The 12,317-nt window shown below is 35.5% G+C and overlaps 2 protein-coding genes across 6 annotated transcripts; both read right to left on the reverse strand.

Annotated features, from left to right (window-relative positions):
• Positions 1 to 113: 113 nt before the first annotated feature.
• LOC104891841 (two pore potassium channel a) lies at positions 114 to 4,724 on the reverse strand. Of its 3 annotated transcripts, none has more exons than XM_019249175.3 (3): positions 4,484 to 4,724; positions 936 to 1,875; positions 114 to 679 (listed from the first exon to the last, which is right to left on the reverse strand). In XM_019249175.3, the coding sequence occupies exons 2-3, from the start codon at positions 1,835 to 1,837 to the stop codon at positions 487 to 489; spliced, it is 1,095 nt and encodes a 364-aa protein (XP_019104720.1). In that variant the 5' UTR covers positions 1,838 to 1,875; positions 4,484 to 4,724; the 3' UTR covers positions 114 to 486. The 3 variants fall into 3 exon arrangements, with proteins under 3 accessions (XP_019104720.1, XP_010675912.1, XP_048498439.1); XM_010677610.4 differs by having other exon boundaries at positions 936 to 1,872; positions 4,484 to 4,722; XM_048642482.2 differs by lacking the exon at positions 4,484 to 4,724 and adding an exon at positions 2,325 to 4,477 and having other exon boundaries at positions 936 to 1,872.
• Positions 4,725 to 5,780: 1,056 nt separating this feature from the next.
• LOC104891840 (two-pore potassium channel 1) lies at positions 5,781 to 9,924 on the reverse strand. 3 transcript variants are annotated; one of them, XM_048642484.2, is made up of 4 exons: positions 9,674 to 9,924; positions 8,940 to 9,136; positions 6,613 to 7,557; positions 5,781 to 6,168 (listed from the first exon to the last, which is right to left on the reverse strand). In XM_048642484.2, the coding sequence occupies exons 2-4, from the start codon at positions 9,041 to 9,043 to the stop codon at positions 6,030 to 6,032; spliced, it is 1,188 nt and encodes a 395-aa protein (XP_048498441.1). In that variant the 5' UTR covers positions 9,044 to 9,136; positions 9,674 to 9,924; the 3' UTR covers positions 5,781 to 6,029. The 3 variants fall into 3 exon arrangements, with proteins under 3 accessions (XP_048498441.1, XP_048498440.1, XP_010675911.2); XM_048642483.2 differs by having other exon boundaries at positions 8,940 to 9,139; XM_010677609.4 differs by having other exon boundaries at positions 6,613 to 7,536; positions 8,940 to 9,139; positions 9,674 to 9,922.
• Positions 9,925 to 12,317: the final 2,393 nt, after the last annotated feature.

Below are 12,317 nucleotides of genomic sequence, written 5' to 3' on the forward strand. Positions count from 1 at the left end.
AAATCAGGAAGTTCACATAAATAGGCAATGAAGAATAACTACTCGTGCATTCAACATAACCATGAAATATGTATACAATAGAAACTACTCGTGCATTCAACATACGCAGTAAGTTCTCTATAGAACAGAATCATAATCATGAAATATTATGTACTTCAACTTTATACCTGTAGGGCATAGGCTATAGGCCATAGTACATTATCAGGTCTGTATACAAAAGCTAAGAAAATTTACCAACATCATATTTACATCATCAGATATGAGCTAAAAGAAAGTAGGGCCATGAATCTGAAACAATACCATGGTTAGAGCATGGCCAAAAGACAACATCAATGTGCCGAGGAACAAGTGAATCCAAAGAAACTGTGACCTAAGAAGCACGATGATACTCAGAGATCAAGTCACTTACAGCACAGTCGAGATATGATCTTGAATATTCACAGAGATATAGACAAATCAAAGTCTAGAATATATTCAGAAATAATGTCAAATAGGTCTCTCCTGGCCAGAAGCCGGAAGTCTTGCTTGTGAAGATGACTGAGCTAGTGCTAAATCAGAAACAGATAAGGTTCCTGATTGATCAACATCCAAGTCTTCAAATTCTTCCATCACAACTGATATATCTTCCTGAGTAATTTTGCCCATCTCTTTGAGCTTATATAAAATGAACTCAGCAGCGCTGCATGTAAGAGATTAATCAGAATACTTCCCAACACAGGAAAGTTAAAGGAAGAATCAGATTTACCTAAGAAACCAAAAGTATGAAAATCCCAACACAGGAAAGAGGAAAAGGGGATATCATACTAACAACATCGAATTTCCCTAATCTCTTGATAGCTTCATCGTCAATATCAACGAAATAAAGTTTACTTCAAGAAGCAAAAACTATGATATCCAAGGAGAAAACATACTAAAAAGCATCATTTTTCACTTACTCTACGACTCCATCATCATCAAGATCAGCTGCCTCAAGATCCACATTGGTCATATGCCGAGTTAGGACACGCTGGACCAGGAACTTTTGACTCCTTTCAGTGGTCAGCTCAGTAAGATAGAGGAAAAACTGAGCTACGCAAACTGTGCTCATCAGAATCCAAACAATTGCAAATATACGACCTCCCTCTGTTGAGAAACTGCGGTCTCCATAACCCAGGGTAGTGATGGTACAACACACACAGTAAAAGGCATCTATAAAATCCAACTTCTCAACAAATGTTAAGAAGATTGATCCAGTTGTGATGAGTATCAAGAGAAATACTGATGCCAAGATGAACTTGTATCTAGTTTTATTCGTTTCAATTTCCTTCATAATGTCGCTTGGACCAAGTTGTTGTCTCATATGTAAAGCTTTAACGATCAATACCTCTTGCTTCTCAACAAGGTAATCTGCTCCTTTACTAAGAACTAATCCAACCAGAGCCATGCCTAAGAAGACAAAGGCACAAGCCATGAGCTTTGCAAGTACACTCTGCGGGACTAGGTCTCCATACCCGACTGTAGTCATAGTGACAATACAGAGATAAAGAGCATCAACTACATCATTTGTTTTTTTACCAACTATGTGATGTCTGACTAAGTAAAAGGAAACAACGCCAACGCCTAGGTAAATGAACAGATATGTAGCAATTTTTATAAAACTAGGATGCAAATTCCCAAACAGAGATTCAGATTCGGTTCCGGTTTCACAGGCAGCACTGCCAGTGCCATTTACTTTTCCTGGAAGGTGCTCAGCGCGAGGTGCACTCTTTGATCGACGAAATCTTCTCCTCTTGACAGCATCCTTTCGATTGACGGGTTCAGGTAGTAGGAACTCCTTCAAGTTGTTGTCGATGGCCATCAGACGCTGTCAAATTGGTAACAATTACCTACCACCTGCTAAACATAGAAACTTAGAAATCCGATTCTCATCGAAAAATGAACGACTCACCAATACCATGAAAACTAAAATAAGATTCTACATAAAAGGTATATATGGCTATGTTATCATAATTCAATAGGATCGGGGGAGACTAGAAGTATTATATATGGAATCCATGAGTAACGACAACATTGTTGCTCTAGAAATTTCTTCTACACAACTTAGTTTACATTAACTTTAAAGCATCAATACCAGGTCTTACAGGAGAACATTGGCAGTTAACATCAATTTTCATGCTAATATCCTTTCATCTTATCTTCGTGGGATTTCTTCCATGTACGATTATTCATATATTGCCAAATATTGAATGGATATTATCAAATGGAAGAGTCGAAGGGCGTAACAGAAGGGGTAATTAGATACCAATTAGTTACAAAACTTCCTTTCAAATTAGTTTTAACATTACCTTGTTTGGTGATCAGTCCTCTCCATCTCTCGCCTCATCACACAGCTTTCTTTGCATTTCTCTCTATCTATCTCTCCAATTAATATGCAAGCCTTAAAACTCATCACCACCCCCCCCCCCTGTTGCAGCTAATTTGAAACAGGTGAAGCAGGAACTTCATAACTTCTAACATACCAACCAAAGCTTTGAGAGCTTGATATCACGGAATATGTCAAGAACAAGTTTGATCTATTAAGAAAGTAATTAGACAATGAAAAATTTGTACTCATGTCAGTAAAAACAATTTAGAACTTGACACTTCAGGCCCCTTACAGAAGGCCTTCTAACTTCTAAGTACTACATCTAAAAATGGGCCTCCCCACTTTAATGCCTTGGTTTTTAAATTAACATACTCCTTAAATTGAAACAGCACAAATACTACACACTCTAAAGCTATCAACCTGTACATATTTCATCATAGAATTCGTAGTCAGATTTTTGTTCTCCTTCAATTGTGAGCTAGCCAGTTTGTTTGCTTTTTACTTGACATTGTGCCAAATTGCAAGCCAATAGAAAGGGGGTGGTACAGATGGAGTGTCTCGAGCCTTTCAGTAGCCCCAGGTTACCCTTGACTTTTCATCCTTCTTTGAAGAGTGTTTTACAAGTTTAAATAACTAAAATGTCTGAAATCTAACACATATACCATACTTGAATTGCTACACATCTTGAGCAGAAGTCATATAACTCATTCACTGCATCCACAAGTCTCCTAACACCACTGACTCATGCACCATGTCCACAAGTCTCTTAGACTCCTATGCGAGCAATGATCACAGAACTTGAGCAACTCTATGTTAAACAACCACACAGCTGAGCACATACGATACAGCTCGAGCAATACCATCTCAAGCATGCATACCACACCGCAGTCCCTCCTTTTTGGCGTTGTCCACACTAATTTCACATGTTCGATCCACGACCATAAGTACGGCGATAAGGTTCAACAATGGACACAAGAGCTCACACCACATACACCATTAAGTCACCAGCCATCTTGTGCATCATAAATTGTGTGTATATCTTTCTTTAATTCTCTTCTCCACCACACCATGGGCGTATAATTTCCTATTCGTAGGAATTGCAACTTCCATATTCTAAGAAAACTATGATAAGGAAACTCACGAGGTTTCTAATTCAACCACAACATTTTCTGATACAGCTCAAATATACTCCGTAATACCCTATATAGCAAATTTATCATACTATCTTTGATGAAACCTTTACTATGAATTCCAAAAAGAATAACAAAAAAACCATTTGATATTCTAGATATATAAAACATTAAGTAGTGATTAGTGAAGGATAATTACCATATCTTAACACGACCTTTAGCATAAATTACAGATTAAAGAAACTGTTGTCTCGACTCTCGATACCTCACACTCAGCAGTGCACATTAGCACTTAAGATTTGAAGCAATTACACTTACTACTTAGTAATTACTACCCATTAACCATCTCCACCCCCTCTTTCGTGCTTCTACCGCCTCTAGCCTCCCTTCCCCCTCCGTTTGCAAGCTCAAAGAGCTGCTAAGGGCAGTAATATAGACAATATACGTTCCTAGTTACTTCCTCCGTTCTGAATTACTTGCAATACTTTATTAAAATAAAAAAGTGAGCTTTTTCTTCAAAGTGTTGCAAAATATGGAACGAGAAAATATTACAATCTCCAACATTTCATGATGTAAGGCTTTAAGCTAACAGACATTTACATGATCTGATATAGTGTAACACAAAGCATATATCATATATGGTAATAAGTCCACAAATAGCTAATTATAACTTAATCAAACACCATTTATGGGTAATTTCCAGATTCTTTCTTTTGGTTGGCAAATAGTATTCACTATTCATATTCAAAGTTGGTTCAACAGAATTAACAGAATTTCACAGCACTAAACAACAAGCAATAACTACTCAAGAAAACTAAGGATCTCTTGGCCTAATGATCAAGATTGAGGTGCTGTGAACGCTAGGTCACAAGTTTGAATCCCCTTCGTTGTACATTGCACTGTCTTCGTAGTTTATATGGATTAAAAAAAATAACTACTCAAGAAACAGAATAAAAGCATATTTTAATTTAAATAGGAATCAGAAAAAGAGTGAAAAAGGAAGTCATACCCAGTAAAATTGGGATTATGTCCAAACTGAAACCCAAAATTACTTAAGTTTGTTGGATTTTGCTACTGAATGGAGGAGAGAGAAAACTTTGAGGGAAGAAGAGGAAAAAGAAATTGGGGAAAGAGAGATTCAAAATCCAAATCCAAGGACTACAGCCTACAGGCCAAGTGTTAAGTGGTGAAATGGATAAAAGGCCAACAAAGCTTGAAAGTGCGAGGTTCAGGGGGCCTCTTTATTGATGCTGAAATAAGCAATTTGGTAGTCGGTTGATCTATATTGATGTGTACATGCACATGGTTTTCTAGTAGTACCAAGACTACTAGTCGGAGATTGATACATTTGTCTATTGATTTGAATACACGGCGTGTTTGGTAAATGGCTTTTTGCTTGGCTTTTGGCTTTTAGCTTTTTAGCTTGGTCAAACAGCCAAAAATCATGTTTGGTTTGTGGCTTTTCTGTTGGCTTTTCAGTCAAAAGCTACTCCAAGTAGCTTTTTTCCTTGGCTGTTGGCTTTTTAATAATAAAATTACAAATATACCCTTATGGCATAAGTTGGATGAAAAAAAAATCATTCCCATAATGATCATTTTATAGTTTAACAACCAATAGCTAAATACAATTTTACCAAACATGTTTATAAAATAAAAATAGTCAAACAGCCAACACAAACAGCCAATACAAACCGCCAGTCAAACCAGCCACACAAAACAGCCAACAGCCAACCGTCAATTACCAAACAAGGCTACTATCTATTAGAGGTAGACGATTAAAAAATAATTATCTATACTAAGTTGCACTCTAATAACTATTAATATTTATCTCTAATGGATAAATTATCTATTGGTTAGACAGATTTTTTCTACTAGTCATATTGAAATTATAAAAATTGCATCAAAAAAAATATTGAAATTATAAAATAATATTTACGTGGATGTCAATTAATTTGGTTAAAATCTTGGTAGGTGACACTTACGACCTAAGATTGAATTTCGTCTACATCAAAAAGAAAAGCTCTAATAAATAGATGGAATATCCCTTGTAAAACTATTTTTTTAAAAAAATAAATATTTGATAAAAAAAGAAAAGAGAAGAAACAGAAAAACACCCCATGTAAAATATTATTAACAACAAATACAGAATATTACACCTACCCGACAATGCACAATTCTACAATCTGATCAGTTATTAGATTACGATGATTATCATTCCCTACATGATATATAGAGCAAAAGAATTAACCAAAGGTTTTTTTGTTGCATAGGGAGCCACAAGAGTAGCTATGTAGAAGAAATTTACCAAATAAAATAGTTCACTATATTAGCAAGTTCAAAGATGAACATTAGGCAATATACATCAATTGTACATCGAAAGTCTTGACATTCTGAGAACAATCATGCACATTTACAAAATGATAAGAAACACCAAAGCCTCAATTTTCACATAACATTATATATACATATGCAAATCTCCATTTCACTGATCTGTTGATCTCTCTGGTATTATACTGCTTTAATGATTTCTCTGGCAGGTCACTTAGATAACTGTTCTAGGTGACTAGGTCATACACCGATAAAGTTCCTGATTGATCGACGTCTAGTTCTTCAAACTCTTTCATTACAAGTGAGATATCATTCTGAGTAATCTTCCCCATCTCCTTAAGCTTATACAATACAAACTCAGCGCCGCTGCAAGTGGAGGAAAGTCGTATTATGCTACATAGGCATGCCATTATTGGCCATCCAGTAGTAACTAGAGAAAAGAAATAAGAAACTATACTCCTTAAGAACATCAATATTAATAGTAAGGTTGTCATTTTTTTTACAGTTAAAGATTTAGGAAATAAAACTCTCCAAGACATTAAAATATAGTATCTACTGACCTATTATTTCCTTATGAGAAAGTATAGGGTCGTTTGATTGAACATACGAAATGATAGGGAACTTGTTCATGTAGTCCCATTTCTTAGGAGTCCAAAAAGTTGTTTGGTTGATTATACGAAGTAAAACTTCTCCAAAAGTACAAGCCAACCAAACAACTCTAGAATTTTTCACTGCCGTTGAATTTCTACTTCTAATACTTTTCTACGTCAATTAAATAATCACTAAGAAACCAAAAAGTTTCATACTTACTCTACGACTCCATCATTGTTGATATCAGCGGCCTCAAGATCTACTATAGTCACACGCCGAGTAAGAACCCACTTGACAAGAGCATTTTGCCTCCTTTCGGTGCTCATCTCAGCAACATAAAGGAAAAATTGTGCAAAGCATATGGTGCTCATCAATATCCACAGAACTGCAAAAACACGACCTCCCACTGTCGAAAAAACATAATCTCCATAGCCCAAGGACGTCATCGTAACACATACACAGTAAAATGCATCAAGAGCATCCAACTTCTCAACCAAAATCAGGAAAATGGTCCCAAGGATCACAAGTACAAAAAGAACAAGAACAACCACAACGCACTTATATCTAACTCTCCTTGTCTCCATCTCATTCATAACTTCACTTGGACGGAACTTTTTGCGTAATTTTAATGCTCTCATGACCAATGTCTGTTGTTTCTCAACGAGATAATCTGCACCTTCGCTAAGAACTAACCCTACTAAAGCCATCCCCAAGAAAACGAAAGCACAAGCGAGGAGCTTAGCAAGGGTGCTTTGAGGGACTATATCACCATATCCAACAGTAGTCATGGTAACCATACAGAAGTAAAGAGCATCAACAATGCTATTACCTGTCTTTTTACCACTTAATTGATCCCTCACTAGATTAAAGCAAAGTGCACCAACAAGAAGGTAAATCAACAAGAATGTTGTAATTCTTTTGCAACTTGGATGGAGTCTCTTAAACAAGGATTCAGGTATAGGATCAGGCTCAATTATCAAATTGTCTCTAGGAAGGGACACTATGAGAGGAGCACTTCTCGAGCGGCAGAGTTTCCTCCTGTCAGCAACATCCTTCTGATGACCTTGACTTAAAGGATTAGTTGATTCTGCTAGTAGAGGTTTCTCTAAGTTGTTTTGATTCTCCATTAGTGCAACCACAGAACTAGCGGAATCAGCAAATAACCTACATTAGTTGATATATACTTGGTTTTCATTCAATATATTCTCTCTTGAATTTTTAAAATTTAGATTGAAATCTTTCCATTAAAATTAAACACGGCAGTATTGCAATTGTATATTTTGTATTTCTATGTGGCACTACCACCATTTACCTTTCAACCAAACATAAAATTTTAAATATTTCGCCTTTAGCTCCAATTCTTCAAAACTACTTTATTTTTATTTTTTTTGGGGGGGGGGGGCGATGAGCTATAGGATTGCAGAGTTGAAGTGAAACGCATGGTACAACCGTTGTATGGGATACATATTCTAAAAGATAGTAGATGAATGCTAATTAATAAAATCTCTGCAAAATTTAGTACATATTTGAGGATGCGTTAAATGTTAATCAAATAATTTTACTTGGTTTATTACTAGCATTAAGAGATCTTTCATGTGCATAACTAATACTAATATATATAAATGAAGGACACAGACTTGAATTGGAATTCCACTATAATGGACATTCATATGCAAATACCATAAAAAAACTATGTAATCATTAAGCAAGCTGGTAATACTCAATCAGGCATAAGTTGATTGCAAAATATTTGTAGAACTAATCCTAGTTTTACAAATTGGCCATATCGGCTATCGCTAAGGGAATGCAGCTCACATTATCTTATTCAAGCCTTTCAGTAATTCATGAATTGTGGCGTATGATTAATGAGATCCTCTCATCCATTATTGATTGCCAATACTCTTAATTAAAAAAAAAAAAAGCAGTTGTATTATATAGCCTACATTTGACTTTTGTGGTAAACTTATATCAGCTTTGACAATTCACTTTTATAATAGTAGTGAATCTATGTCAAATGAAAATACATCATAAAAGATCTAAAACAATTATTTTCACATCATAACTCATGAAAAGGTTTCAACAGATAATGGTCAAAGTCAATACAATATGACCATTACAGTCCAATGATCCTTTATTTAGGGACGGATGAAGTACTTTAATCCTCAATATAAACTTCTAGCAAATCATCATGATTACAATCAAAGCTCTTGAGCACGTTATAGAAAGATAGATTATTTATCTCGTTCTAAAGTCAACTAACATCAATTCCTCATATTCTACTTCCATTCTTCTGTTTAGATTATACTTCCTATTAGGCTATTAGGATACAAAACAGCATCTCCAACTGCAAAGCTTCATCTTGCAAATGATATTCTAAATCATCATTTAAAACCTTTATGCATAATTGCATAAACAATGTAATGTCAAGCATGCAGTTGCTAACATTTATCATGAACATTGACACAACAACCAATTTATAACTAGAGACCACGCACACGCAATGTAATTGAAACGAAACGAGAAAGATTAGAAAACATGGCTCTTACCAGGGAGAAAATAAGATAAGCTTTATATGTCCAACAAGAAATGCTAAGTTGGCACATTCTCCTGCTGTTATGGAGGAAATAAATATAATGATATCAACATCCATTCTTTCAACCAGACTGAGTCAGGTGTGGACGAGTTAAACATCGGCGACTCGTCACCCATCTCTCTGCCGGCCATTCTTAGCTCAGCAATATCTCTGCTATCAATTGGATAAATTTGCCATCCAAAAACTTATTAGAATTTTTTTTTTTTAAAAAAAAAAAAACCTCAAATGAACATCAATCAATTTGCCAAATCAAAATTTGCTAACAGCTTATATGCAAAAGTCAAAACTCTCAATATTCTCGGATTATATAGCATCAAATATCGAGAATTCAAGAATTAAATCACAGAAGTATAATTTCAATACTTCGAAATGAACAGTATGTTAAAAAATCTTAAGTAAATAGCTTATATGCAGAACTATCAATATTCTCGTATTATATAACATCAAATATCAAGAATTCAAGAATTAAATCACAGAAGTATAAATTCAATACTTCGAAATGAACAGTATGTTAAAACAATCTTAAGTAAATGCCTCAATTACCAAATTATGTATAGAATATGAATCTCTAAAACGCAAGCATTAGTTTGCACAAGTATAAAATCAACAATCGATGTAAATATACTTCCAATTTTACATAAATTTGAACCTAAATTGAAAGTTACGAGAGAAAAAATGAGATCGAACCAAATTTAATCAGAATTCTCGGAGTGAAATTCAGACGACTTGTGTTTTTCGGCGGAACAAACTCGGCGTCTCGGCGAAAGACGATTGCAAAAGAATTGACTTGAGTGATGTATCCGATTTTATGAAGCAGCAGAATCCCTCGGATTGGAGTTGAACGCTTTCCCCTCCATTTTCGCGCATTATGGAGAGTATTTGGTGCGAACTGCGAATGCGAATATGCGGCAAATATGATGGGCAAACCAGAGCTATCAATTCAGTTACTCGAGTCGGGTTCAGGTTCGGTCATCTCAGATTTCAGATCATGTTCAGTCATATCATGTCATGTCAAGTAATTAAATCAAATATGTTGGGTGCAGATTGGAAACGGTCTAATTCGATCAGGTTTGTCTCGGTTCATTTTTTCAGTCGGGTTCAATGCGGTCAATTTCGAGGCAGGTCTTCTTTTGTGATAATGTGGTGTCGGATCAAGTGTTCCGTTTATGCGTGAGTCAGATACTTATCAGGTCGGGACAATAGCGATTTGGGTCATATTCGAGTCGGGTTCAGGTTGGTAGTTATCGTGTTACGCCATACTTGGTTTCAGATCACTTTCGGGTCGCTTTGAGCACGGAAAAAGTCATAAATTTTGTGTGGCACGGCTTCAAATTTGCATCATTATTGAAGATTTCATTGAAATTCAATGTTTGAATAGTTCATCTACTTATATGCCTTCTTATAGTAGTGTTAGTTTATGATTTATGTTGCTATGTGGTGAAATCAATGACAAGTCGAGTTATCAACAATCAACAAGTCGCGTAAAATCGGATAACATGTAGCAACAAGTTGGGTAACATCGTGTACACATGTAGCAACAAGTCGGGTGAAATAATGTACGGTCACAACATGTCTAATAATATCAGGTAACAGGTCGCGACATGTCGGGTTAATAACAAGTTACGTCGGGTTATAATCAGTTTCATGTCCTAATCAGGTCAGGTGTCGAATCGGGTTCAGGTCGTTGTCAGGTCGGGTCATTTCAGTTATAAGTCTTTTTTTGACGGTTATTAGTTTAGGTTCATGTCATAAATTATCGGATCAAGAGCAGATAACGGATATCCGTTATTATCAGGTCAAGTACATATCGGGTTACATATGACATGTTTTGCCAAAATTTCAGGTGCAAGGCTGTACAAAGAATAGGAAGGGAGATTTGGACCTATAACCTATCGTTTACAGTACCTCAATCTTAACCACTAGGCCAAAACATCCTTGGTAGCCCTCGATAAAATTATGTTAATATCACCTCACTTTGTGTCTTAAAATGGTTAATAACGGGTCAGATTACACCTTAAAGAAGTAGTAATTTTTACTAAGTGATTCTTGTAAGACAACAAGTTATCCTTGTTGGATAATAAATTATGGTAAGACTATTTTATATGAGATTTTGTACGCAAACAAAATGTCCATTATTTTTAAGTAGTTGAGTTGTTGTGATGCAATTTACATTTGTATTTTTAAGATGTGCTCTTCATTTTTAAAAAACTTGAGCAGTAATTTATCTTAATTTGTTATATCTAATGAATCTCATAAGCTTTGTTTGAAGTAATATTTTTTCTAAAAAATATTACGAAGAAGAAAATACACTCAAAAAACTAGTAAAAGCTAGTAATAAAGGGTGTTGTTAATATGACACATATATCTAGCAGATCGTACTCTATTTTTCATTTTGACCATTTCACTCTTTTACACTCATCTCCCATTCTTACACTCTTTCCCTCTCTTTGTCAGTAGTTTCTTCTCTCCAACCACCACCGTGGTGGCACTACCAATACCAACAACACTATCTACCACTCCACCAACAAAAGGATAATGCCCTAAATATATATCACCTTGAAAGTCTCAATCTTTCGCCCCATCCCATAATAATTTCCCTTATAATTTCCCAAAAAAGTTTAAATCAATTATTCATATAGTTTATTTTTTAAAAAACATTTGCTTAAGATAAAATGATAGAATAGCTATTTGAAATTGTAACCATGGTAATTCTTCTAACTTACAAGCCTTCAATTATAGGAACCAATCTTGTCTATAAATTTATTTAACCACTCAAAGAGCTTGAAATACAAATCAAAGATATAAAAAAGCATATTAAAAAATGTTTTCCATTCTATCCACTCCATACTTTTTTTTGTGTTATCTCCTCATGTTTCTTCAATATTTATTTTCAATTTCGATCTATTTAATATTTCACATTGTACTTTCAAACTTACATTATATAATACATACTACCTCCGTCATTATCTAGGGATCTTTGATTCCATTGACCATTTGCAACCGAAAATAAAAAGTAATGTGACGTCGTTCCTTGTTCAAATAGATGATAATAATACAGGTGGCCATGTTTGCCACTGCCTGGTGGTTTATTTGGTCTTTTCGCAATAAGACTATCTTCAATGAGGAGAGTGTTTCCTCGCGAAGAGCCAGTTTTGCCATTGTTGAGTTTGTTTCTGCTGGCTGTAAGTCCAAGCTCAAGGCGAGTGTGGGCAGGGGGGGTCTTAGGGGTGGTCCTCGTAGGGGCCCGGGTTGCTGCTGGTCCCCCCCCCCCCCCCCCCGCCTAATGGTGTGTTTAAGCTCAACTTTGATGGCTCTAAGCTTAGTTCTGGTC

This window comes from Beta vulgaris, chromosome 4 (assembly GCF_026745355.1).
Source record: "Beta vulgaris subsp. vulgaris cultivar EL10 chromosome 4, EL10.2, whole genome shotgun sequence".
Taxonomy (NCBI): domain Eukaryota; kingdom Viridiplantae; phylum Streptophyta; class Magnoliopsida; order Caryophyllales; family Amaranthaceae; genus Beta; species Beta vulgaris.

What these genes read in the sequence shown, in the direction of transcription:
- LOC104891841 (XM_019249175.3), bottom strand. Translation starts at nt 1,837, where the DNA reads ATGGCCATCGACAACAACTTGAAGGAGTTCCTACTACCTGAACCCGTC. An exon ending in GATGATGATGGAGTCGTAGA is followed by an intron (nt 680 to 935) that starts GTAAGTGAAAAA and finishes TCTTACATGCAG; the next exon opens with CGCTGCTGAGTTCATTTTAT.
- LOC104891840 (XM_048642484.2), bottom strand. Translation starts at nt 9,043, where the DNA reads ATGGATGTTGATATCATTATATTTATTTCCTCCATAACAGCAGGAGAA. An exon ending in CTTATCTTATTTTCTCCCTG is followed by an intron (nt 7,558 to 8,939) that starts GTAAGAGCCATG and finishes CAACTAATGTAG; the next exon opens with GTTATTTGCTGATTCCGCTA. An exon ending in AACAATGATGGAGTCGTAGA is followed by an intron (nt 6,169 to 6,612) that starts GTAAGTATGAAA and finishes CTCCACTTGCAG; the next exon opens with CGGCGCTGAGTTTGTATTGT.